Source organism: Sceloporus undulatus, chromosome 6, assembly GCF_019175285.1.
Source record: "Sceloporus undulatus isolate JIND9_A2432 ecotype Alabama chromosome 6, SceUnd_v1.1, whole genome shotgun sequence".
In the NCBI taxonomy this organism is placed as follows: domain Eukaryota; kingdom Metazoa; phylum Chordata; class Lepidosauria; order Squamata; family Phrynosomatidae; genus Sceloporus; species Sceloporus undulatus.
The window spans coordinates 95,895,981-95,923,238 of NC_056527.1; the positions used below are offsets into that span (position 1 = coordinate 95,895,981).

At 41.1% G+C, this 27,258-nt stretch overlaps 3 protein-coding genes across 3 annotated transcripts; 2 read left to right on the top strand and 1 right to left on the bottom strand.

The window, feature by feature from the left end:
* On the top strand, positions 1-26,901 carry SGCA (sarcoglycan alpha). Its single transcript, XM_042470988.1, has 10 exons — positions 1-75; positions 2,915-3,049; positions 6,694-6,848; positions 9,000-9,072; positions 12,252-12,450; positions 12,943-13,105; positions 13,205-13,407; positions 14,713-14,739; positions 24,906-25,109; positions 26,791-26,901. The coding sequence occupies exons 1-9, from the start codon at positions 36-38 to the stop codon at positions 25,096-25,098; spliced, it is 1,188 nt and encodes a 395-aa protein (XP_042326922.1). The 5' UTR covers positions 1-35; the 3' UTR covers positions 25,099-25,109; positions 26,791-26,901.
* On the top strand, positions 15,631-16,844 carry LOC121932399 (spermatid-specific linker histone H1-like protein). Its single transcript, XM_042470987.1, has one exon. It carries the CDS (start codon positions 16,133-16,135, stop codon positions 16,796-16,798), a length of 666 nt encoding a protein of 221 aa, XP_042326921.1. The 5' UTR covers positions 15,631-16,132; the 3' UTR covers positions 16,799-16,844.
* LOC121932398 (histone H1-like) lies at positions 21,720-22,961 on the bottom strand. The gene has a single exon (XM_042470986.1). The coding sequence runs from the start codon at positions 22,501-22,503 to the stop codon at positions 21,796-21,798; it is 708 nt and encodes a 235-aa protein (XP_042326920.1). The 5' UTR covers positions 22,504-22,961; the 3' UTR covers positions 21,720-21,795.
* Positions 26,902-27,258: the final 357 nt, after the last annotated feature.

The following is a 27,258-nucleotide window of genomic DNA, read 5'->3' on the forward strand; positions in this document are numbered from 1 at the left end:
CCTGCCTCTGTCAATCAAATCTTTCTTCTCGCAAGATGGCAGGACAGTGCCTGATTTGGAACTGCTTCCTCGCAGGCAAGTTTTGTTTGTAAATTCTATGTTGGAGCAGAGGTGAGAGTTTGATCTTGTGCATTTTCTCTGTACCACCTATTTGTAGGAATTGGAGGAGAAGACTGCCTGTTGCATGGGGGCTAATTTTAAGACCCCAAAGAGCTAAGGGAGGGGCTCAGGCAACACACTACTCTGAGAGCTATTTTAAACTTCTTTTAAATTAATGGCAACACAATCATACGCTTCATTCAAAAGCAGACGAGTAACTCTTTGTTGTTGCTCATACAAACATGTTTGTAGTACAAGTTAACTTCACTCTCCTGTATCTCTTTGGAAACTTTGTAAAGTGGGACGTGAATGCTTCAGATTCTTAGGGACCAGAAAGTTTGTTGGCTTTTTCATCGCCACTCACGGACACCTTCTAATTTTAGTGTCCGTCTGCTGTCTCTTTTGTTGGCTGTTTGGAGCAGAGACAGCTGTGTTGCCATGTTTTCTTGAAGGGAAAAGGAGATGACAAGACAGAGGCAGCTATATATTTTCTTGGCCAAAATTAAAGGGGCATAAATTAAAGGAGTGCATAGGCTTTCAAGTTATTCAAAACTTTGGCATGGGCAAATGGGGTGAGAGCCAGTGTGATGTCGTGGTTTGAGTGTTGAACTGTGACTCTGGAGACCAAGGTTCAGAAATTCCCAGCTCAGAAATGAAACCCACTGGGCAAGTCACACTGTCTCAACCTCAGAGGATGGCAATGGCAAACTCTCTCTGAATCTACTTGTTAAGAAAACCCCAATAGGTTTGCCTCGGGGTCACCATAAGTCAGACATGACTTGAAGGCACACAGCAGCAACAACAACAAATTCAAAAATGAAGGGACCTCAAACTCAAGTGGAAATTTTTTAGTAACACAAAAAAGTAGCATGCCTTCCAAGTGTTCTTACTAGGCAGGGACACTCCTGAGTAATCCTCTGCTGTCCCATTTTTTCAGCTTTAAAGATGTCCCAGTTTCCCTTGCTTCCCTCCACTTTCCCCCTTTGCCCTTAGTTTACTTTGCCTGCTGCAAACTGAGTTCATAACTACTTTTGTACTCAACTAACTGGGGGAGGGGGAGAAGAGGCAATATCTTGCTGTTCCCATTAGGCAAAAGCAAACTGCTGCAGCCTTTCCTAGCTTGCTTCTTTTTCTTCATTAATAGCTTTTGCCATCTTGACCACACTGTGATGCTGCTTGGCCACATGTATCTTGGTTTTCAGCTGTGGAATATTGGAGGGTATGGAGTAGAAGTGTTTGCGTGAAAACACAGTTGTAGGAGGACTTAGATTTTACCAGGTGGAGACAGTGCTTCTGTTCAACCTACTTGTGGAATCTTTGAATCTTTTTTTTAACTAACTGCTGGCAAAATCTGAATTTAATCAGAGTAGAAATGCTCTCTCTCTCTCTCTCTCTCTCTCTCTCTGTGTGTGTGTGTGTGTGTGTGTATACATATACAGCAGGCCCTCTCCTTACGCAGAGGATCCATTCCAGATCCCCCACTCTCTTCCATGCCTGCATTCTCTGAAGATGCCAGCCACAGATGCAGGCTAAATGACATGAATAAATTTTTCTAGAGCATGGCCACATAGTTCGAAAAACCCACAAAAAACTATGTATTTGTGCTGTTTGGCCTTTGTTTCTATTTCTTGTGACAGTTTTTAGATCAGAAATCTTATGGTCCAGGGGAAAAATCAGAATCTGCCTCAGTGGACCTCCAATCTCTAGGAGAATCGTCTTCCTTTGGTTTCCCGCTCTCTAGACTCAAGGAACCTTCTGCACCCTTCACCTCTCTGATGCTGGGATTTGTCATGACCCAGGAGCTTGGAAGCAGACCCAGATGGTGAAAAACCAGTGGTCTCAACAAAGTAGACTCCAGGCCCAGACACCACTGGGGAATCTAAGGCCCCCACATCCTATGTCCTCTAAGCCTGAGAGCTGTGAGCTCTTGGGTTTCGCTTCAGCATAGGAACAACACATCCTCTTCCAAGAGTCCTGTGATTCCTGAGCATTAGTGGCAACTAGCAGGCCTGTCATGAAGTCCTGGAGACATTAAGTACTGTACGTTCTAGAATCCAAGTTTAAGGCCTAAGCCTTTAAGGTTTTCCACTTTGTGGGAAGCATAGGTGCCTGGGAAGGGTAGACTCAGCCAAGAAATAGGAAAATACTTAGTTGTGTATCAGAACTTGCTGAAGTAAGGCGCTCACTAGGAACTCACTAGGCACTGTAGTTGTGAGTGCCTACTACTGACTGGGTCACTGTGTGTGTGTGCGTGCGTGCACAAGCGCCTTCAGGTTACTTGTTGACTTATGGTGACCCCATGAATTTCATAGGGTTTTCTTTCCATTCTCTCTTCCATGCCAGCATTCTCTGAAGATGCCAGCCACAGATGTGAGCAAAACATCAGGAATAAATTCTTCTAGAACTTGGCCACATAGCCTGAAAAACCCACAAAAACTATGGATGCTGGCCATGAAAGCCTTTGACTTCACAGCACAAATACTGTTTGAAATGGCTTGAATGGGTGGCAGGTTTGGGGAAAAGAGATCTTTTCCTGGCAAAGTGTTCTGTGAATTTCAAGCTGAAAAAGTCTAGATGCCCAGCCAGGTAATTGTAAAACATGGGTAGTGTTCTTAGTGGAGAAATATGCAAGTTTTCCAGTTAGACAAAAGTATTATTGTATGACTATAGAGAAACTTAGCATTAGCTACATATTCCTGCATGGCAGGGGGTTGGATTGGCTAGTCCTTTTGGTCCCTTCCAGCTCTGTGATTCTCTTTAATATTGTTAAATCAAGATTTTGGAGTTAATCCCACACTGCTTTATCATCTACTAGGACTTCTTTTCAGCCAGGGCTTGGCTGACAGTCTCCCTGTTCTGACTCTCACTGCTTTGGTTGGGGAGATCTTTGTCCATGAGCTGGAACAAGAGGGCTTCAAGGATGCCTTTCCTTCCACCATGGATGATAAAGGTAAGATATTCAAAGCTGTTTTGTCATTGTCCCTGTGATGGTGGTTTCTCTCTCCTTTCTTTTTGTCCACCAGTTTATCCATCTGCATGCAGAGTTAATTGCTTATCTGTGTGCATTGTCTTAACCTTATGTTCTTCTCCTTCTCCTTTGGTTAGATCCAAATCTGAACTTGAAAGAAACTAGATAAAAACAATTAGCTACTTGTAATTAATTACTTTTTGTAATAATGAAGGTCTAACTCTATTGTATTATGGCTGGAATTTATTGAGAGCTAGCTAGCTAGCTTCATTTCTTTGGTGATATAACTGTAACTTTTTAGTTGCATTTATACATATGGATGTCTGGTTTCACTGAACAGTCAGGAGGAATTTCATATGGTTCAGGTGTTAGATGGCATTGTGGCTCATGCTAGTGCCTTGTACTCTTTGAGGCTGTTGATAAAGAAATGAGGTGCATGGGAAGAGAATGATAAATGGTCTTTAGCCTTCGCTACCAAAGAGTGCTGGCATCTCACAAAACTACAAATCCCAGGATTCTTCCAGATGGAGACATGGTGATTAAAGTGGTGTCAAACTGCCTTATTTCGACAGTGTAGATGCACCCTCAGTTATGAGCATTGATTTCATTATGTCTACTCTAAGTATGACCAAGTCTTTCTCCAAACCACAACCGTCAGTATAATGAAGAAGAGGATAGATCCCTGCCTTGAGGAATCTGTACTCCACATGTAGTGAAGAAACCACAGAGGAATGAAAAGGAGGTGGCAACAGGAGTAAACAGAAAGTAAATTCATTTAGTTTTGCTTAGCTTCTGAGAGCCGTAATTCAAAACAAGGAACTTTTCCAGCTCAGTTACAGGCTGAAATTCCGTAAGGCATGGGGATTAAAGCTTTGTTCCAGGATCAACATAGGAACGTTAGGTTCTAAGGAACTTGGAAGGGAAGGAAAAAAGTATAGGAAGGTAAAAGAGATGTCCTGGGAAGAAGCTTTGGGTATAAGGACTGGAATCCTGAGGGATCAAGAGACCTACAGGCAATAATGGGTGGGGTGGGGAGAGATGAAAGTGTACCTATGTATCACTCTGTGAAAACTTGTCTGCAGTCTGTCCCAGAACTTGGGGTAATTTTAAAATAATATTTCCCAGAATCCCCTAGTTAGTGTGAGCGCTGGCCATGCTTCTTGGGTGCTTCTTAAAGTTGTAGGAGCTTATCACACACACTTTTGCCCCTGATCTGGGCAGGGGCAGGGGATGTGAATAGTGGCCAAGTGAAAACACATTTTATTGTATGCCATACTATCCTCAAGGCATCCCCATGCTATCACCCGGTGCTAAGTTGTCTTCAATCAGGGCTCAGGTGTATGAATTTTGAAAGACAGAAGCTTTCTGGTGGAGAAAAATCACACAACTGAGCCCTGATCGTGGACGGCTTAGACTTGGCGATGGCATTTGGATACCTTGAGGACAGTATGGCATGCAGTAAAATGCGTTTTCACTCAGCTACGTGCATCCCTTGCTCATGCCCAGATTGGGGGCAGAAGCGTATGCGATAACCTGTGTAGTCTAAAAAACCAAATTTCCCAAGTTTCTGAATTATCTACACACAGAGACACACAGACAGACAGACACACTGTTTTCTTTTGTTCTCCCATCCTGTTTCTCCCTTCCATATATTCTGTTTTTCTCATTTTCCAGCCCATTCCTGAAAAGCTGGGAGCACCATCATCCCTTCTTGGCCATTCCCTTCAGAGTAAGAGAAAGAGAAAAGTGGTCGGAAAGATGGTGGAGCTGAACCCAGACATTTGAATTTAACCCAAGCTCTTCTTAAATAACCTGCGTAGTGGATCTGCACATATATAGAGATGATTCCTAGTTAGGGTTGCCAGACTTCCTTCCTTCCTTCCTTCCTTCCTTCCTTCCTTCCTTCCTTCTAAATATTTTTTTTATTATAAACAATAAAAACATATAACAAAAACATATGACACAAAATAAACATTTAACACAAATAAATTTCCTTTCAGCTAGCTGACTTTGTAAGACATTATTTCTCTTACTATTACCACTTCGGGTTTTATTTGTCTGATCCTGCCATTGTCTCTCCCACCCTGTTCCTTGTGACATCACTAGGGCTCGCTGTGATGTCATGGGTTTGTCTTTTAAAATGTTGTTTGTTTATATTAGAATATAATGTAAGGAAAGGGGAGGGAATGGAATGCTGAAGTGAATGCTGATTGGTGAAATGCTTATTGGAGGAGATTTGCATAAATCTGTTGGTGAATAACAGCTAGGAATTCAGTATGAATAGGGAGTCAGTTTGCCTAGAGTTTGAGCAGAGTGCAGTTAGAAAAGAGTTGGAGAGGGATATGAATTAGATTAGAGTTGGAATGAAAGATGGGAGTTTGAGTTGAGTGAGGTTTTTGAATGCAAAAAAAATTTATAAGCAATATGTTGTGTTATGTTTAACTTCTGTAAATAAACTTTTGTTTTTATATATCTTTGGCCTCTGGAAATGCTATCTGTCTAAGTGTTTGGATTCAGACAAGGTGTCTGGTGGCTGCACTGAATACAGAGGAGTGGTATCCATTGAGGTCAGAGGTTGCATAAATCCTCATATGTACCTTGAGGGCATTTAGATGGTCCCCACAGTGTCACAGAGGAGTTTGGGGCTGTACTGACAGTCCCTAAGGCACAGCATGATGCTGCCCCTTTCCTAGCTGGATTGAGGCCGTGGCAACCACACACCATGGCCCTGAGCCGGCCTTTCCAGGGCACAAAAGCTGTGGCGCCTTGGCTATATGGCACTCCTTTGATGCTGTGTCATCTGGATGCAGCGTCAGAGGAGCGCCGGGATGGTGTGCGCTGTGTGGAGTGGCATGCAGCCTCACGGCGCCCTGGGGGGTGGAGTCAGGGCATGTATCATTTGAATGTGATGCCCAACTCTGTCCCAGGCCGGCCTTAATGGCTGGTCTGAAGAGCTCCTTTATTACACAGGGAAAATCGGGGGTTTAAACAGCGATTATCCTGTGAAAATCACACAGTTGCAATTAATATTTAACACGACGTTGTGATTAAAGTGCCATTATCCTAGGAAATCCTGTGACTGATTTGTTGCTATTTATTGCCTGTTTATTCCCAGGATAATGACTCTTTAACTGCAATGTGTGTGAAAATGTTAATCGAGATTGTGCGATTTTCATGGGTTAATTGCTATTTAAACCCCACGATTTCCCCTATGTGATAAAGTCCAGAGGTGAGATAGCAGGAAGTCTTTATATTGTGGCACGAGTAGGGATCAGGGAAAGCCCTTACTCTTGTAATTGCAGTGAGCATATGGACATTTTCACATTTGGTGGCTTGAAGGGTAGAAACCTTACATTTGGCCACAGTGTTGGGGATTGCGTATAGAGGAATCCAGACAGTTGATGGCAGGATGGTGGGGTATAAATTGAAATCCCCCCTGTGATATCAACAGGTGGCACCTCTAGGTTTCAGATTTCACCCTAAAATTCAGGGTTTGGGATAGTCTTGACCAAGTAACCTAATTTCTAGTCTTTCAAAGATTTGGGGGGGGGGGTGGCTGATAACACCTCTCTTTCCCTGGTGGCAGAAGCACAGTTTGAACTTAATCTGGATCTGAAATTTTACAGACTTTCCTCCTGATGTGCCTATCACCTTCCATGCCAATCTTTTGCATCACCCCGATTTGCCCCAGTGGCTGCGCTACATTCAACGCACCCCCTTTGAGATGGGGTATCTGTATGGGTCTGCAACAGATGAAGATCTTGGCACACAGGCAATTGAGGTATGTGTTTCCTGTCAACTTATGGCGATCCCATAAATTTCACTGGGTCTTCTTAAGCAAGGAATACTCCAAGGTGACTGGCCAATTCCTATACATTTTATAATTCTCTTCTGGACTGATTGTATTTTTGCTCATGGTATTCCTTGAGAGCATTATTAGCCTAGGTTTAGGTGCAGCATATTTCTGAGGAAACATCAGGCTTTCACTGTTACCTCAAAACCATATTTTTTTGCTTATATATCTGGTAGTATGGCTGTCTGCCTTTACTGTATGAAGGGCTGCAAAGGGACAATCCTCTCTTTGACTGTAGGTCCAGTCCAAAGTATAGATGTAATGGGCCACAATTAACAAAGCTACATGTAATGAGTTACATTTCATTTGAAACTGAGAGTCATAGAGATGTACATCTTCAATTATTTTATCCTTACATGCAAGGATAACAAATTACTCTTGTTTTTTTCTCCCACTGAGGGAGAAAATGAAAATTTCCCTGTAGTGTTCTCTCACTGCAGTCAAGGAAAACCAGACTGGTGATGATTTCCCAGAGGACCTTCTCCGCTGCCACTCCAAAAATCTGGAATGACCTCCCTTGCGGCTTTCAAAAAGGCGATAAAAATAATTCTTTTCCGGTGGGCCTTCCTAGACTGAACTTTGTTCAAACTAGAACAAGTCTGATTCTCTGATTAAATCTCACCATTGTCGCCTTGTGTTAATTGATTTTAACTTGTTATTGTGATCTATATTTATATATGGTTTTATTGTGGTAATTTTATTCAGGGAGGGAGGGTGAGGGTTGGGGGGATTTAAGGGTTTGTTCTGTTTGATTATTTTGTGTTGTATTAACCTCTGTTGTTACCCGCTTCAATCCCCAAAAGGGAAGAGGTGGGAAATAAATAAATACATTATTATTAGTAGTATTGAAATGGCACGGGATATCCATTTCCTCTTGAATAAACCAATTCCGATCCGCATCTGTTTCCTATTTGTGCTGAAGCAATTAATTTAAAACCGAGTTGTGAAATCGAATCTGATTCGGTTCAATTTAGTTGCGAAAAAGCAGAAAAAACAGCATAAAAAGGACATGGGTTAAATGGGTTAGAGCATGGCCCCCCTTTCGGAATAGCTTCAGCGATTCGGATTAAGTGGGAACCACGCTCGTTTAAACTGCTTTGAACTGAATCATGATCCAGTTTAAAAGGTAGTTGGAATGAGGTTGAGGCCAGCCAGTTTAAATAAGGTACTTAGAATTCCCTGTTAGAGAGCTCTAGTGATAGAGTTCAGGGGATTGCCTAGAATTCCTATCAAAGAAGCGCCTCACCAAACTACATATCCCAGGATTCCATAGGGTGGGGTCATGGCAGTCAGAGTGGTATCAAACTTCTGTAACTGTATAATGTAAATTCACTCTTAGGGGCCAGTCCAGGGTACAGAAATTCTTTAAGTAGGGTTGCCAGATTGATGGCTCCTGTGCTTCTAATGATGGTACAGAAGAGGAAATTTCTGCAGGTGCTGCTTGTCATGCAACTAGGTAATGAGCAACATCTGCTGAAAATTCCTCTTCTACCCAACTGCTAAAGGTGCAGGAGCCATTTGCTGTGTTTACCCTGGCAACCCTTCTATTGAGGAAGGCTAGGTTGGTTCTCTCCTTGTTACTTTTCAAAGTTACAGTCAAAGACCTTATTGTTCAGGTATGTCTTTGGCAACTTACCTTGCTTGGTACAGAAGGCTTTTTATCTGGCTAAATGCTGTATTTCATTTTATTATTAAGTTTTTAAAATGAGTTTTACATTTTTCATGCTTTTATTCACTCTATATCTTTGTGCTGTTTCATCGTTAGCTGCCTTGAGTTGCATTCATGGGGAAAAGGTGGAATATGGATCAAATAAATACATGAATACATAAATATTCTAATGCCAAATATTTGGCTACCTCCAAAGAGGACAGAGTTAGACTCCTATGAGTTTAGCGTTTTAGAGTTCAGCCCATAAATCTGTCTTCAGTGGCAGCCATTTTGTCTATAGAAGAAAATATGTATTTGGCGTGTTTATCCTCCTGGAAATATATATTCTTTCTTGATGGGTGGTGGGATATATTAAGAAAATTCTCCTGTTACTTATTTGCCTTCAAGTCTTCTTTTCTTCTTTGTGTCAGGTGATGGCATATAACAGGTACACCTATGAAACTGTGAGGCAAACAATGATCATTAATATTTTATCATCTCCAGGTAACTGTTTCATCCTTCACACAAAACGTGCTGCATGCTCACCCCTCTTTATTAGTTTTGCCTTTCTAATTTACCTTTAGTAGAGATGCTGCTTCTGATATGGTTTAAAACAAAATTACTGTATGCGGCATCCCCAGGGCCCCGTCACACTGGACAATTCTGACACTATGATTTCACTTTCATACCCTTCATCTGTGCTGATCAAAGTTTTGATTCCCCACTTGAGTATTAAAAAACCACAGGTGACCTTAGGCAAGTCACATTCTCTCAGCCTCAGAGGATGGCAATGGCAAACCCCTCTGAAGAAACTTGCTAAGAAAACCATACAATAGGTTCACTTTAGGTCACCATAAATCAAAAATGACTTGGAGATACACAACAACAACAGACCATTGCCATGACTGCAAATGCTCCCAAACCCCACCTTAAAATCCAGGCAGCTATACCAAAGGATGGAGACCTGCGGTGTTGGTGAGTGTGACGCTGAAGGATTATGTGTCCAGCCCTCTTCCACCAGCGAGTAATGGTGTGATGAGAGTTGGAACAGCTCTCTGCTTCTGTTCTTTGCACTGCCACTTATTGGCAGAAAGGAGTAAGACAGCTTCAGTGCCCCACTTGTCATTGCCATGAAAATCCATCCCTTGGTAGAACTGTCTGAATTTTGGGGGTCAGATTGAGTGATGGAATAAAGCCACAACATCATAGCTATGTGTCTGATGCAGAATTTTGGCTATTTACAACTCACTCCTATGCAGCTTGGCTCAGAATGGCATCTCACTGTTTTCATTGGGACTAGGGTTCCATTCACACTACACAGTTATAATGCTTTGATTCCCCGTTAACTGCTGTGGTTCTATCCTATGGAATCATGGGGTTTGCAGACTGCAAATCCCAGGCATAATGTGATGCTGTATCACAAAGTGCACACTTCATATTCAGTATTACGAAAGAAACTTGGGAATAAAAGACACAGCAAGAATCTCATGTCCTTGTACCAGGTTATTACATGGTTATATTTAGAATATTATTGCACCATCTCAAAAGGATGTAATAGGACCTGTACTGGGGAAAAATGATCAAAGCATTGGGAGACTTTGCATTGGGACACTTGAGGTCTTTTAGTTCAGTAAAACATACAACTAAAAGATCAATGTAAGAGGTTTATAAATTTTTGAACAGTGTGTGGACAGAGATTCCCCCAACCTCCTCTTGTAATATTGGAGCAGGATAAAAGAAAAACTGATTGGCAACAGAGAAAAGGAGATATTTCTTCACCTAACAAAGTAGGTATGGAATTGATTGCTACAAGATGTGGTGATGCTTAGATACATTGATCAGAGGTAAGCATATTGCATTATGTAATCTTGTACAAAGCCAGTGAGTGCTTAAGTGGCAAGTTATGAAGAAAAGCCAAGGGCATCTGTCCAATTTTTGAAACCAAATGTGAGGTCAGATTAGCTTTTCCCAGCTGGCGCACACCCAATTGTGTTGGACCACAACTTCCATCATCTGCATCCAGTGACCTTTGTCTAATCCATTTATGCAGTTCCTAAAGTGTATAGAATGAGATATAACAGATATAACATGTATGAATGACCATCAGCAACAATAGCTGGTAATTTTCGTGTCTCAGTAGGTTGGTAAATCCAGGTTTTGTAGAAACTGTTGTTGTAGCACTTTGTATGTCAATTTTTTCTTTTACCATCATACCATAAAGATTCCCACAGGGTTCATTTTGGAATAACATTTTATACCCCACTTCATCTGCTCTGCCTCTGTCTCAGAACAGAGCTGTCAAGTTGGGTTATCCCAGGCCTCTGTATTTTGAGAGAGATTGTTTGAACTGAGGTCAGTGGCATCACTAGGGTTGGCATCATCTGGTGTTGTAACTTATGGTGTGACTCTCTCCCCTAAACTTCCTCCCATACCATACTACACCATGCAGAATCCTTACAATGTTTGTTGTACTAATGTTACTTATAAATTGTAATTCCTGTATGTAATTGTGGTAGTCATGACATAAAACAGCTAGCAAAACTAAAGTTATACTTTTAAATTGCAACATCATGTGCACCGCCTGAATGCATTTACATGTACATAGTTTCATATGTTTAAAGTGCAAATTTGGTAAGATTTAAAAAAAATACTAAAAGAGAAAGATAATAGAAGGAAACAAAATATATCAGAGTTTGACTTAATAATGGGAAAAAGAATGCTTTATTTTGATCAGTTGAAAGAAGAGGTTTGCTTAGTAACTGGAGAATAATGACTGAGTTTGTTAAGGAGAGGAAGGGTAAAAGGAAACAGTTAAAATGATCTTCCACATGAGAGAAAAAGGAACAGGAAATACCGTTCTCACAGTGGATGGGAGGGGCAATATATAACGGAAATATTATGTATGTATATTTCATTAATAGGTGAGCACAGTTTTGTAATAGGAAGTAAATAATTGTAGGTATGTAAGGTAATACGTTGTACAGTTGTCCCTCCACTGGTGCAGAATTTGAATCCGCGTCCCTTGATTATGTGTGAGGGGCAAACGGAGGGACATAAAATGGAGTGCGTGCACACAGAGGCATGGCAAGACTCAAACCAATGGGCTTGAATATTGGTGGATTTCCATTTTCACTGGGGGGGGGGTCTGGAATGGATCCTCCACAAAAATGGAGGGCGACTGTATTAATACACTCATACATTTTAAAAAAATGTGCGCACACGCACACACACTCTCTCACACACGAGGGCTCTACTTTCTCTTTCCACTTAATCTTGTCCCACTCAGACTATCTCTTCAGCATTTTAAAGGCACACAGTAATTATCACAGACCATTTCTATCAATAGGCAGATGCTTGGGAAGCAGTGTTACCTGGTGTGACCCACACCCTCTGCACCACCTTAGTGATGCTCCTGGCTGAGGTTGTGAGGTCTGACATATCTGTACCCATGTGCAGGGAGTTCAAGGGTTTTTGAAAGACATAGACTTGTCAAGTGACAAGGAGACTCATTTTATTTTGTGTGTGTATATAGAGGGGGGTGTTAAATAATTCATCCTACAGAGGATGCCCTTACAGAGGGTAGATGGGCTGAAGCGATTGCAGCCAGCCTGGAGGTCTAGCTTGGTTCTTGTGGTACTTCTTCTTTGCAGTCTAATTTCCTGTTGTCCCTTGTTTCTGTGTAGATGGAGAGATGCCATATCAAGCTGACTTCTTGGTGAAGAACTGGGATGTGGAGGAAATGCTACCCATAGATTCTCAGGAGCTTTTTCAGCAAGCTGTGGACAGCATGTGGGAGCAAGAAGGTTTGACTGTGGTCAATATTACCTCAGCTTTGGACCGGGGAGGCCGTGTACCTTTGCCAATTGAAAACAGAAAGGAAGGGTAAGGGATTAGAGATTCTTTGCTATGGAAATGGAAGTGTGTGTGTGTGAGTGTTTAAATGCTATGCGGTGAAAGGTGGAATAGTTGTAGTTGGCCCTCCATATCCATGGGTTCTTTGTCCAGAGACTCAAACATTCATGTCTTGAAAATATTTAAAATATATATAAATTCCAAAAAGCAAACCTCGATTTTGCTATTTTATATAAGGGACATTTTACTATGCCATTGTATTTAATCTGACTTGAGCATCAATGAATTTTGGTATCCGCTGGGGTGGGGGGTGGCTACTGGAACCAGACCCCAGCAGATACCAAAGGCTCACTTTTTGCAGTTTACAGTTCCCAGAGTGTATGGGAATTGTAGTCCAAAAAACAATTTTAGAAAACTACAGTCAAGATTTTGCCCTGCTTGTTGATTTTTCAAGATTCCTTTAGGGCAGTTACATTTTCTTTTCTCACTATGCTGTGTTTTTTCATTCCTTCTTCCTTGCAGGGTTTATGTCAAGGTGGGTTCCAAGGATCCATTCACAGAGTGCTTAACTGAGGCCAAGTCCCCTAGCAACCTTTTTCGGTGCAAATTGGAGCAACAGCCCATCATTTCATGTTATGACAGCTTCAGCCCTCGATTCCAAATTGACTGGTGCAACCTTACCTTGGTGAGAGAAAATGTTGGAGACATTGGGGATAAGGATGCATAAAAATACTTGGAGTAAGGTGTTCACTCTCCCAGTCTTTTCCCTTTTAACATTCTGCAGACAGGCCCCATGAGTAAGAATGTCACGGTGCCTATCTATGGAGATGGGATATTGGAGGAGGGCAGTGAATTTGATCCTCCAGATGATGTCTCTGATCGCGTATTCTTCTATGACTTCTTGCTGACATTCCTCCTTCCCTTCCTCTTGGGGCTTCTTCTCTGTCTCATCCTGGCCTACATTATGTGCTGCAGACGAGAAGGCGTGTAAGTTAAGCATGTGTCCTCACAAGGAAGTTCAAGACCAGTATTATTCTCTGGCTTGCTATGTGTGGGAGCAGGTAGACAATCCCCAAAGCAGCCTTGTATGTATTTAAACAGGTGGGACTTGTGTGGTCCTTCAGATGTTGTTCCAGTGCAACCCAGTAAACTTAATATAGCTGATGATAAGGAATTTTGGGAGTTGCAGTCTAACAGCATCTGGAGGGCTGCAGAATACCCATCTCTGCCTGTGTGTATGTGCCTTCATATCACCTGTCCACTTATAGTGACCCCACAAATTTAATAGGGTTTTCTTAGACAAGGAATACTCAGAGGTGGTTTTGCTACTTCCTCTGATATATAACCTACAGCACCTGGTATTCATTGGCAGTCTCCCAGCCAAGTATTAACCAGTACTGACCCTGCTTAGCTTCCAAGTTCACATAGGATCTGATGCCTTTAGGGTATTTAGACCCCACTCATCTCTATACTAAATAAATAAAGCATAATAATAATAATATACTGAAAGAAAAAAAAAGTACATTAAATGGTAAAGGTTGTGTTCATGAGAACAAAAAACAGGAGCGTTAGAGCCTTCTTCAGAAATCTCATGTATTTTGTATGTGAGTTTAGACTCCAGAATGCTAAGTCAAATTTGGAGAAATTCTGAGGCCTGATTGAAGCGAACTAAGGCTGTATTAAAATGAGGTGGCTGCCCAACACTATAGAAGGGATATTCCAACCTGGCACCCTCCAAATGTGTTGGACTACAATTACCACCGTCTCCATCACATGAGGGTGAGTTTTGCAGAAGGTGCACATTTCACTTAAATTTATTTTTACCTACAACCTAGATTTTGAAATGATCTGTGATTTTAATTCTACAAATTAAGTATCCAAACAATTCTATGGCAACAATGATATCTTGGTAACAATGAGCATTCAGTACCCTTGCCTGCCAGTGAAATAATTTTATAAACATACTGACTCAGTATTCTTTAATCCATTCTCTGTGGTGGAATGATGCCACTGATGAAATTAAATCTCCCCAAAGGCAAATACGAGAAACTGATGTACTCGTGAAATGGGTCTGTACTTGGTAAACAGGATCAGCTGCAGTATTGTCCTATCATGGTTCTAAGTCCAGAGATGGGGAAAATTAATTTTGGTGCTCTTAGAGACTGCTAGCCAGGTTAATGGATTCTAGAAGTACCAATAATAATTAGAAATAATTTTCCAGGTTCTGGAATTACTACTGAGAAAGAAAAGAGTTTGTTCCTTTGGATCTAACCCCAGCTTTTTTCATTTCAGGAACAAAAGGGACTTGAAGACCTCAGAGTAAGTTGAGTTTTCACATGAGCATTTCGTATTTTCACTGACACTTGATTTTCTAAAAATGTGACATCATAATCCATTTTTCTCCCACTGAGCCATTATTTATGAGATCTCTTTCCCCATATCAGTCTCACCAACCTTGTATTTCTTTGCACCTTGTATTGCATCCTTGCAAAAGTGAGGAGGTCTTGTAAAACTAAACAATATTATTCTAAATATGGATCTAACCATAGGAAAGCATTGTCTAAGGTGGACCAAACTACAGCTCCCATCATTCCCAGCCAATATGGTCATGTGTGATGGGGTCATGGGAATTGAAGTCTAAACCATAAAGTGGACACTGAGTTGGAGAAAACTGCCATAGAGTTACCATATATACTTGACTATAAGTTGACCTCATGTATAAGTCAAGGGCAGGTTTTGGGGCCAAAATTATGGATTTTGATACTCATGGATAAGTTGAGGGTAAAACTTAGTGGCGTGTAACAAAAGATGTAAAGGATGAAGCAAAGGAAAACGATGCTAAAAACTTAATTTTTTTGGACAAGCATAACTATTTCTGCTCACCCTAAAGGTTGGATGAATGAGATAGTAGAGGGGGTTGATGCTTCATTTAGATGCTCTGAGAAGGGATTAAGCTCTCACCTTTCACCAGGGGATGATTGCTTTTTTTGATAAGAGTTAAAGTATATTATGTACTTTGACCCGTGGATAAGTCAACCCAGGTTTTTAGGATCAATTTTTGACTAAAAATGGTAGACTTTTACATGAGTATATACAGTATGTAATGTTATGAGCTGTAGTTATTGGATGGATTGATTCTGTCTGTTGATCAAACTCTCACAACCAATCTCTATTTCATGCTTTGAATCCCCCCCCCCCATTTAGATTACAGTTCTCAGAATCCCCCAGAAAGCATGGACACTTGACATGCTGGTTGGAGAATTCTAGGAATTATTGCCTTAAAAAGTATCTAGTCCATGCTATGGTCAAGGCCATCACCAAGGATGTATCCATGCAGATGCAGATGTACACAGGTATCACAGGGTGACTGTGATCCCACAATTCACCAGACAGTTCTCATGGCAACCATTTAGTTCAAGCTCCTCCCCCAACTCCTAGCAAAGGTTGGTGACCTAATCACAACTGCCTTGCACAGGGATTTCACATAACATCTTCCTTGCTGTGTGAGGCACACCAACCAGGGTCTCTTGGGAAAAACATCTCACCCGAGGCACACCAACCAGGGTCTCTTGGGAAAAACATCTCACCCAAAGGCCCTTGAACTCTGAAGGATTTGGGAACTTAACAGAAGATAAAAGGAGATAAGCTAAGCAAGTATTTGGAATGTAGGACAAGGTGATGAAATAGCAACTGAAGCCACATTTGAGGAGTAATGGGTACCATAAACAAAACTCCATTGGCTTTCCCTTTGGAAAATACAGACTGCTCAGATGACGCAAATTCTGAATCATCATCTTCAGACGTCTTCATCCCAAAAGGACAAGAAAATGAGGACTTTGATGAACCTAAGCCATCCTGTTCTGGCCTAAATTTAAGGCCAAAATCTAAGTCAATGGCCAAAAGTCAAGAGCCCAACAAGCCTTCTTTCCCGTGGAAATATATTTGGCCCAAACGCGGTGTCTCCAAACTTATTTTCCAGGTGGTGTCCTCCACCGAGAAGCGTTCTGGGATATCCCTGCAGGCTTTGAAGAAGAGTGTTGCCGCCACCGGCTATGATCTTGAGAAGAGGAAAACTTACTTCAAAAGGGTCTTGAGGGCCTTGGTGGCTAAGGGCTTGTTGAAGAAGTTGACTGGCCATGGACTTACAGGCTCCTATGCCATCAGTGCGATGATGATGAAGGCAATGAAAAGGAGGAAGAACAAGAGATGGAGGAGGAAGAGGAAGAGGCAGAGAAAGTCAATGGCAGCTTTTATGAAGAAGAAAACTTCCAAGAGAAGGAAACAGAGAAAATCAAAGAGTGGGAAGAGCAAACTAAGGCAATCAGATCCCTCTGAATTGAGCAGTCCTATGTTGATGGAAGGAAGTTTCCACAGCTGAAGCTCTGTGAAAGGGAAAATAAATAAATTGCCATAATTTCAGCTGACTTAATTTTGTGCCTATTATTTGGACCTGGGAGACCAGGGCGATTCTAATTCAGAAGACATGAGAAAGGTCTAAAAGAGTCTCCAAATGCACATTTGTTGCAACTTTTTTTTAGTATGGGGTGCAAAACAACTGGGTCATGTATCTCATTTGTGTGTTTCATCAGTCTATCTCTCTGACCATCCATTCATCTTCAAACTAGAAAAGGGGGGGGGGTGTTTTCTAGCTCAGATGCCAAAATAACCTTATTGGAATCAGACGATAGGTGACTGTGCCCCCTACTCATATTTGACTGGCCTCTTACCAAGTGTTTTTAGAAGGCTACAAGGAGCTTCTTGTCTTTAGTATGTCCATCGTACATGCTTTTCTGAAACTACCCACTGGCTACTACTCCTGGAAAAGGGCCTCTTGAAGTGGTATCCTGTCCAGTGCAATAGTGGCTGCAGTCTTCCCTTGAGATCTTCCAGAGTAAGATCAGAGCCAGAATGCTGTCTGCCCAGGTCAAATAAAACAGACTTCCCCATCCTCTTGGTGGAGAGACCAAACAACGCATGGTTCACACCCTGGTTCTGGTGCAAACAGGCCAAATGATGGCCAACCTGTTCAGCACCAGAACTGGAGTATAACACTGTTCGCACACATTAAAATAACTTACTATCTATGCTAGATATTCTGGGAATATTCAGAGCCCTCCATTCCAATACCAGGAGGTTGTGTGAAATGGGTCTCACTCTGTCACCCAGGTGCCACCATTCCCTTGCTCTGAGGTCAGAACGAGGCATCCAAGCATGTGATTGAAGCTGGACACCCTGTTCTGACCTCAGAGAGAAGTGACCTGCAGTGGTGGCAACTGCATTGGGCAGCAGAGCAAGATGTGCATGCGGCCAGCTGCTGGGCATCTGAACAGAGGACCTTTGCAATGGGGGAATGTAAGGGAAGCCCTGGAGCTAGGGAACTCTGGGCTGCCCTACACCAGTGCATAGAGGACTTGGGAGACCAGGGTTCAAATTTCTGCTCAGTCATGGAAAACCACTTGTTTACAGGCAAGACAATCCTTTAAAGTCAAAACCCTACTGGGTTCCTTGTTGGCATAACAGAAGGGAAAAAGGAGGGACATTCAGTTAATTTTCTCCCCCCCTACCCATCTACTATTTGGTGAGATAGTGTTGTATTGTTGTGGACCACTGGGTGAAGTCTTGGGCAAATCAAACTCTTTCAGCCTCAGAATCAAATCCCATCTCAACAAATCTTGCCCAGAAAACCCCATATTAGGTTTGCTTTAGGCCGGGTCATCATAAGTTGGATATTACTTGAAGGCACACTGCAATAACAATAAGGATTGGACATTTTCTTGTCCTTGAGCCCAGCTTATATTATGATGTAATAATAGTTTTAAGCAGTATATGTGCAGGTTGTTTTGCCGTGGCTTTGTGAATAATGCCCTCTCACAGCTGAAGATATCAGTGGATGATCACAGCTTGTGGCTTAGACTACAGTACCTTAATGTGCTATACATGAGATTGCCTTTGAAGATGGCTTCTGAATTATCTGGGACTAGACATTATGCCAGCTATAGTATCCAGTGCTGTTTGGGATAATCATTAACCATTTTTAAACGACTGTTCATTTTTTATTGTTCTGGAGGAGATCTATCTCTCCTGGGGCACAACCATTCCTCAAAATGTGCATTGGTTTCAGTTGCCTTTAAGAAAGCAGTCTTCTACCCATCTGATACCAAGCACACCATAATCGGAATGAAAAGTAATCGGAGTCTTTGCCCACAACCCTTCCAAAGTGAGCTATGTACCCCCATTAAATTTGGTGAAAACCCACTGTTTGTTTATTGAAACTTAAATTTTATTTTCATATGTATAGTAGAACTTTATTTAGATATATAAAAATCTCTCTAAATGTATTTTCTTTATATAGTTATATAATTTCAAATAGCATAACAGAAGTATTAAAAATATTTTTGATCTAAATTTTTCAAATGATGTGCCAAACTGCTCTGTAGGAAACAAAATAATTGGGGTGCCCCAGTGTCCCCAAGTGATCATTTTAGTAAATCATATGGCCTATATTTTAAGTCAGATCATCGCAAACATCTCCTCCAAATTGGATGAAAATCTGCCCAGCTACTTTTGCGTGTTGTGGTGACAAGTAGACAGAAACGTAGTCCAGTATTCTAGATCAACTACTTAACTATGTAACTATCATAATTATGTAGTCAAGTAGTATCTCCTGGCCAGATGCCCCTTCCCAGTCCTGATTAACTGGGCAGCAGCTGCTGTGAGAAATAGGGATCTGTTCTCCTGGTAATTGAGACGCAATAGACTCACATTCCCAACCTCCTCCCTGAAGTGATTTCTGGTGTGACAGTCAAAAGCAGGGCCACTGTTGCAGTTCCTTCTTGGAGCAAAGGGGTGGGAATGTCAGTCTTTGTATGTGGGGTGTGTGGGAATGCATGTGTTGATGGAAATACCCTTCACACCCTGGGGAGCAGCCACAGTGTTTGGAGTCCCTCCACATGGGGTCTGTGTGGCCCAAAAAGTCTGGAGAGCTGGCCTGGTGTCACCATCCTTCTGGGGTGCCACCATCCTTCTGTGGTGTCATTCACTGCGGTCCACACCAACCAGTGATGCTACTGTCTTTCGGAGGCTTTCTGTGGCTAAGCAAGGATTCAAACCTTATCTCCAGAGTCCCAGTTCAGTCTCAAACTACTACACCATGTTGTCTCAGAATGTCAGTCTCTTGCATCCCAGATGATAGAAGAACAGTCCCCTATCATTCACAGCAGCTGCTGCCAGGTAAATCACAACTGTGGGGCTTTTACAATCCCTATGTATTCCCTACACTGTTATGTATGTAGGAAACATGAATACAAATAAGTTATAAATTATGCATTTATAACTGCAGTCATGAATTTCAGCCTTAGTTTACACCTGTGCCATGCTCAGCTGTACTGGTTCCATTATATTTTTGGTCCCAGTTTAGGGTGCTTTAAAAAGATTTTGAAGTCTTCCTGTGTGTTGAAAATCTAACCAAAAAGCATATCTGGTTTTCCTTCCCATTTTCATCATCACAACAATCTTGTAATGTAGGTTAGGCTGAGAGATAATATGATGACACAAGGAGATAATATGACTGACATTCATGGCTGAGTGGGATTTGAATCCAGGTCTCCCAGTCATAGTTCATTGCTGTTATCCATTGCACTAAACTGGCTCTTCTACTTGAGACTATGTGAATGCCAAATATAACTTGATTTGCACATTTTATAGTGGTGTGTAGATAGAATTTAGATACAGTATTCCCCCAGACTGTGGTCTTTGAATGTTGTGACATAGTTATTGTCAGTTGAAAGGAGTATTTAAATAAAATACATTTAAATATGTGTTTCAAGAGACAATCTAAATATGTATTAAAATACAGGTTGAGTATCCCTTATCTGGAATTCCGAAACTTGAAATACTCCAAAATCCAAAACCGTCCCCATGGTGCTAGTGACACATTTGCTTTCTGATGGTTCAGTATACAACAGCTTTGTTTCATGTATAGGGTTATTTAAAATATTATGTGGAAAATTACTTTCAGGCTATGTTTGTAAGATGTATATGAAACATAAATGAATTTCAAGTTTAAACTTGGTTCCCATCTCCAAGATATTTCATTATTTAAAAACAAATATTCCAAAATAAATGTAAAATCCCAAACACTTATGTTCCCAAGCATTTCAGATAAGAGAGCCTCAACCTGCATTTAAATACATTGAACAGTAATAATTCTGAAAAAAATGCAGATTAATGTGCATATGGCATGGAACAGAACTATGGCTAAAACACATGACAGTGACATGAGAACAATTAAGCCTCAATGCCAGCTAACTCCTAGTCATTTGTGACATATGTGTGGGATCTATGAAGTCACATGCTGGTGATATGGCAACAGTAAAGTGAGTGGAGTCGAAGGCTTTCATGGCCAGCATCTATAGTTTTTTGTGGGGTTTCGGGCTATTTAGCCATGTTCTAGAAGGTTTTTTTCCTGATGTTTCGCCAGCATCTGTGGCTGGCATCTTCAGAGAATGGCATTCTCTTCTAGAACATGGCCACATAGCCTGAAAACCCCATTAAAAACTATAGTAAAGTGAGTGTTGTGCACATTTAGGCTGCATCTGCACTGTTGAAATAATGCAGTTTGACACCGTGTTATCAGCAATCTATTATAAAAAAAATTAAAGGAAGAACTGTTAGAACCATTAAAGCAAACAATAAATGAAATATACAAACACGGTATTCCCGAAACATGGAAAGAAGCATTGATAACAGTCATCCCCAAAGGAGAAAAAGATCATACTAATATAAAAAACTATAGGCCGATTTCCCTTACCAATGTGGACTATAAAATCTTTGCATCCATTTTAGCAGACAGGTTAAAAGATCCCTATATTTCCAGTGTCTGATGTCTTTTTATTGGCTTCTTGAGAAGCTGATTGAGCCTTATCATTAACAAACATGAAAGCTTTCCCTTGTTTCAGTCCAGTTAGGTAATAAATAATTTTCTTTCCCTTTTCTGATATTTAATTTTAAATGGTATTATGTTTCTCTGTTACATTTCCTCTGCCTTCACTTTGTGATATTAGCTGTACGTTTTACTTGATAGACCAAAGGTAAATCTGGTACCTCTAATGCTTGTTTTTCCAATGAATTTCACCTGTTTATTGCACAACTATTTTTCTCTCTCAACCTCACCCTCCCTTCCTCTTGCACATGTGAACATACACACACACATATTCACTCATCTCTAATCTCCACCCCTGGAGTTCCATGTTCCACCTTCTTGTTTTAATTAAAAAAAATCACACAGAGAGAAACACTGGTGAATTTTAAATACAGGGGTTGTTTTATTCATTCTTAGGATGCAGAAGTCACTCCGGAGGACAGATTAGGCATCCTTCACACTTTGACCTGACTTGGAACAGCTTGAAGGGATGGGATTCTGCTTCTCTTGGAGACTCTCTTGGAGGACTCCACTTTCCCTTGCTTCTTGGCAGTGCTGCTCCTGGCATTCTTAGGCTTGGCTGCCCCATCTTTTTTCTTAGTCGAATCCTTTGCCTTCTGGCCTCTTCCTCGCACCTTTGGCTGGTGCTTTTTCTTCCCCAAGTCAGGGTTGACCTTGAAGGAACCTGTGGCTCCGTTCCCTTTCACTTGCCAGAGCTGTCCTTTGTCCACCATGTTCTTGATGGCCCTAAGGAAATAATGTTTCTTCTTGACCACGTCGTAGCCCATGCTGGTCAACATTTTCTTCAGAGCTTGCATGGAGAGGCCAGACCTCCTCCGGCAGGTGGCCACAGCTGTGAAGATCAGCAAGGAAAGGTTGGTGGTTGGCAGCTTGGGTGCAGTGGCTCTTGTTTGATTAAGCTGCCGAGCAGCCCTTTGGCTTGGACTGGGAGCCATGACTCTGCTTGTTCTAGTACGGCGTCTGCCTCTCATCAGTGAAGGATCCACTAAGGTAGGGGACTGCACAGAATCTGCTGACTGAGTATTCTCAGAAACATCAGGTGGCTCATTATCTTCTGATCCTGGAGCTGAGTCCACGTCGGTTGAATCCAAGTCAGAGTCTCCTATCGGAGAATCCTCTGGAAATTTGTTTGACTCCATCATGTGGTCCAGATTGAAAAGACCTCCAGTTTAGCTCTTTGTTGTATCAGTTGTTTCTGGCAACTTGGACCTGTCCTGGTATCTATTTGGAAGGAAAAGTCTCTCTCCCCTCTTCCTTCCTTTGCTGATATAAAGAAAATCAACACAGGAGAAAAGCTGCTCCTTTGTTACTTCCTATCAGTCTGTACGGTCTACACGTGTCTACCACGGCTCTCAGCTTACGTGGCTCCTATGATCTCCGTTCACGGCTTGACTCGTTGGTTCATTCGGCCACCCACTTCTTGCCTTGACTAGTGGGGGGTCCAGAATGAAGAGCTGCTTTCTTTTGAGTGTCTCTCGTCTAATATCTCTTTTGAAGCTCCCTCAGCAATACTTCAAAATTGGATGTCTGGGAGCATGGAGGATCCCAAGTTGATGGTACTCTGCTGCGAGGCAAATAAAGCCTGTCTATTTCACTGAGGTGTTTTGTGTATCTTGGTTTAGCTGGTTGCCATAGGCACACAGCTGAGTATTCTGTGATGTCAGTTTAATGCTCTATGATGTCACGAACACACTCCCTGAAGTTTAACTCACATCTCTGGTCCCCTTGCTACTTGGTTTGGTTGTGGGTTTTTTCTCTCCCAAACATTTTCAGAACTTTTGAAACTAGTAATTAACCAAATAAATGAAAGTATTTCCCAGACAAGGAGCAATGATGTATAATGCATATAACAATGTCTGAAATGGAGTGTGGGTGGGCAGGGTGGATTTATTTATTTAATTTATTTAAAGTATTTCTGTATTGCCAGCCAGCTAACAAGGACTCCCTGAGGTGATGAACAAATAAAAAACAATACAAAAGTAAAAACATTTTCAAAACACATTAAAATACTGTTTAAAAATTTTAGGAGCCCTAAAGCCCAGTCCTAAAACAGTCCTAAAATCCAATTTTAACACAGTTAAAATGGATCATTTTCAGACAATAAAGGCCACAGCACTATCTTGGTGGTGCACCAAAAGCTTAAAAGACATTAAACCAGTATAATTTTCTTGGGTAGGGAGTTCCACAGTTGGGGAATTGCTATAGAGAAGGCCCTGTTATATCTACCTATCAACCTAACTTCATGAGTTGTTGGGACATGCAACAGGGCCTCCTCTGAAGATCTCAAATATCTGACTGGCTTATATGGAAGAAGGCTGTCTTTTAAACATCCTGGTCCTAAGCCATTTAGGGCTTTGCAAGTCAAAACCAGCACCTTGGATTGAGCTCAGAAGGAATTTGGAAGCCAATGCATTTCTCACAATACTAGTGTTATATGGTCTTTAAACTTACACACTCAGTGCTTCATTTTTCACTGGTTGCAGCTTCTAAACACTTTTCAAAGGCAGCCAGATGACTAAGGCATGAACTACTGTGGCCAGATCTGATTTCCCCAGTAAAGGGCATAGCTGGTGCACCAGCCCAAACTGGGCACGGACTCTTGGCCACCACAGCAACCTGGCTTTCCAGGAGCAGCACTGGGTCCAAAAGCACTCCCAAGTTACAAACCTGGTCTTTCAGAGGGAATGCAACCCTATCCAGAGCCCTATCCAGAACACGCTGTGATCCCAACCCCAGGTTTCTTTTCATACTGACCAACAGCATTTTCTCCTTGTCTGGATTAAGCCTCAGTTTATTCACCCACATCCTGTCTTTCACTGCATCCAGACAATAAGGATGGTGTGAAAGCAAAAAAATCATATAGTTGGCTCACACTCAGTTCTGTCCACCTAAAGAGAAGCCCCCTGCCATCTTTTATATGAAGAAACTTGTGGAGGTTTGTAGATTTGGAAAAACTGAATGGAAATAACATTCTCATCCATCTCTACTGGCTACACTTCAAGATGTATAGCTACTCGCAAGCTTAGAGGGGCCCATGTTGTACTTGTTTGCTGAACAGGTATTAAAGATGAGGACCCTCTCAGCAGAAAAAGAAGCAGAAACTCTAATTCATAAGTAACATGGTAATGAACACAGGGGTTCAATAGTGCCTGGTAATGAAGAGTTAAGCACCAAAAACTCTGTCCCCAGATGGATGATCTTGTTTGTTTTGTTTTCTCCCACATTCATTAGAAATTTGAAAATTGAACTGAAAATTAATTTCAGTTCAGTTGGGATAATTGAAAATTATCCCAATTGAACTAAAATTAAATTCTCATGTATCCCTACTGGCATCCTAACGGACTCTGAGCACTGACCTTTGTATAAACATTAATTTTGGACCCACTTCATCAGAAAGATAATGTGGCCATCCACTTATGGGTGCCAAAATGCTTAAAGTTTGCATGTGCTAGTTTTTATGTATGGGATCCATTAAAAGAAGCTCTGAAAAACTCAGGTTTTCCTTCCCTGTCTCTCAACAACTTTTCTTTTTTGTTTTCCTCAGCATCCAGATGGTACATCATCACACGATTCATGACAACACAGAGGAACTGAGGCAAATGGCTGGCAGTAGAGATGTGCCCCGGCCCCTCTCCACCTTGCCCATGTTCAACGTCCGCACAGGCGAGAGGACCAATCCCATGCAAAGCAGCCGCTATGACAGTGCCCAGGTGCCTCTCATCTTGGCTCAGCAGTGAACATTGGCCAGGTTGGTCCCATCGCTAATACTGCATAATACTAGAATGATAAACATGGAAGGGGACATTGTAGGCCATTTAGTATCAACCCCTTGTCCTATTGGAGCTTGAAAACGTTTTTTTTTTGTAGCAAAGTTTATTCAGTTCACCAGCCAGAGTGGTCAAGAAGATCTGGTCCAAAAAATAACATTTTCAGTTTTATCCCCTGCATCCTGAAGACAATTCAGAGCTTCAACAATCCCCATCGAATGGCATTTTGGTTGAAGACCTCCTGCAAAGGAGCTCCCACACTTTCTCTAAGGTCCAAAACACACTGCAGAAATAATTCAGTTTGAGACCACTTTAACTGCCCTGGCTCAGTGCTAGGGAATTCTGGGAATTGGTAGTTGATTGTAGCACCAGAGCTCTCTGACAAAGGAGGCTAAATGTCTCACAAAACTACAGTTCCCAGAATTGTGTAGCATTGAGTTAGAGCAGTTAAAGCGGTCTCAAAATGGATTATTTCTGTGGTATGTTTTGGACCTGGTTTTGTGATTTCATTGTCAAATTGCACTTGCCATTAAGAAGTTTCCCTCAGTGTTCAATGAAAGCCTATCCTTCTATAATTTAAGCTCACACAAATTGATATGAACAAAAGATGGTACAGGATTGTAGATGGGACTAGGAGAAACAATGGCCTAGCACTAAATAGTAAGTTCTTCCTTTCAGTGTTACATTCAGTAATTCTCAGCATGAGAAGGAAAAGATAGTATCCTATACTTCTCATCTTCTTCTTCCAGGTATTTACTTAACTCTCTAGTATGTAACCTGGCAAAGACCCTTTTTGTAGATTTTGATCCCATTATAATATGAAATACTAGGCAGTGTAGAGAGGAAAGAAGCATTGCTTCTTCCAGTTGCTGTTTCCAGAGTCTGCAAGAGTTGCAATATTTTAAAGAAACTATGCACTTTCCAGACCATAATTTTTCACTTACTTCATTCTTCTTTGTGAAATGAAGTGAATCTTTGATTCAGTCAATGGCCAGAAAACCTGAGTAAATAAAATAAAATAAAATAAAATGCAGCATGAAATGTAGAATAAAGTAGCATAAAATAGTATAAAAATATAATATAAATTATAATATAATTAAAATATAATAAAATAATAAAATAATAATAATATTATAAAATTATAAAATTATAATAATAATAATAATAATAAAAATATAAATCAGCATCCTATTGTGGCATGCAATTCCTGCTGTACAGAAACTAGCCATTCTTACATGTGAATGAATTTACTTTTAAATAAAGTTTTAGCCCTGAGATTTTTGAGATATTTTGCATATTTTTATGTGCATTTTCACACTCAGAGCCATTTCTGTGTACATTTTTATTTGCACAAAACTCAACAAGGATGGAGGAAAAATGGTCTCTTAACTCTCACCGAAAGATGAAAAATCTCAAGGAAGTTAACCATCTTTTCAACGTGGAGTCAAAGAGGAGGAAAATAATGTAAATGTTGTGTACATCTTTAGTAATTTCTGCTATTGCTGTTTCATCATGAGATGAACAATCTCATCTGGCACAAAAGTCTGCCTTTTGTGCAGTTTACAGGAGTCCTTTCATAGCTTATGCCAGACCTGGTGAACTTGGGCCTGAATAACTGTGCTTTTATCAAAGATTGTAAAATCTTTTCTCTTCCTCTAACAGGTCATATCCAGTTTGACGTGAGGAATTTTTTCTTGCCAAAGACATTTCTCATTACTGAAATATTGAACAAAGCCTGGATGGTGGATTTTGCTTTGCTGGTTCCCCCCTCCCCCCCCCCCCCCCATTTAGTTGAGATTAAAGGATGTGAGTGAGTTTGTTTGGTAATTCTTTGTACATGTTTGTAAGGTTGATGTTAAAAATACTGATTGTCTGAGTGAAATCTTCTTTTATTGCTGTTTAGCCAAGGGATAGGATGCTTAGGACTATTAATGATATATAGTAGGATGCCTAAATATTTCACAGAATCAGGATTCCCAGTATTCTTTGGAAAAATGACAGTTAAAACCGCTTTGAATGTATAGATTAAATGCAAGCTTGAGGTGATAAACAGCTGGACCTCCCTCTTTGTATTGTTCCCTTTCTCTGAATAAATAGCGTTCAGAAGCCATGATTTCTTGATGAGCAGTT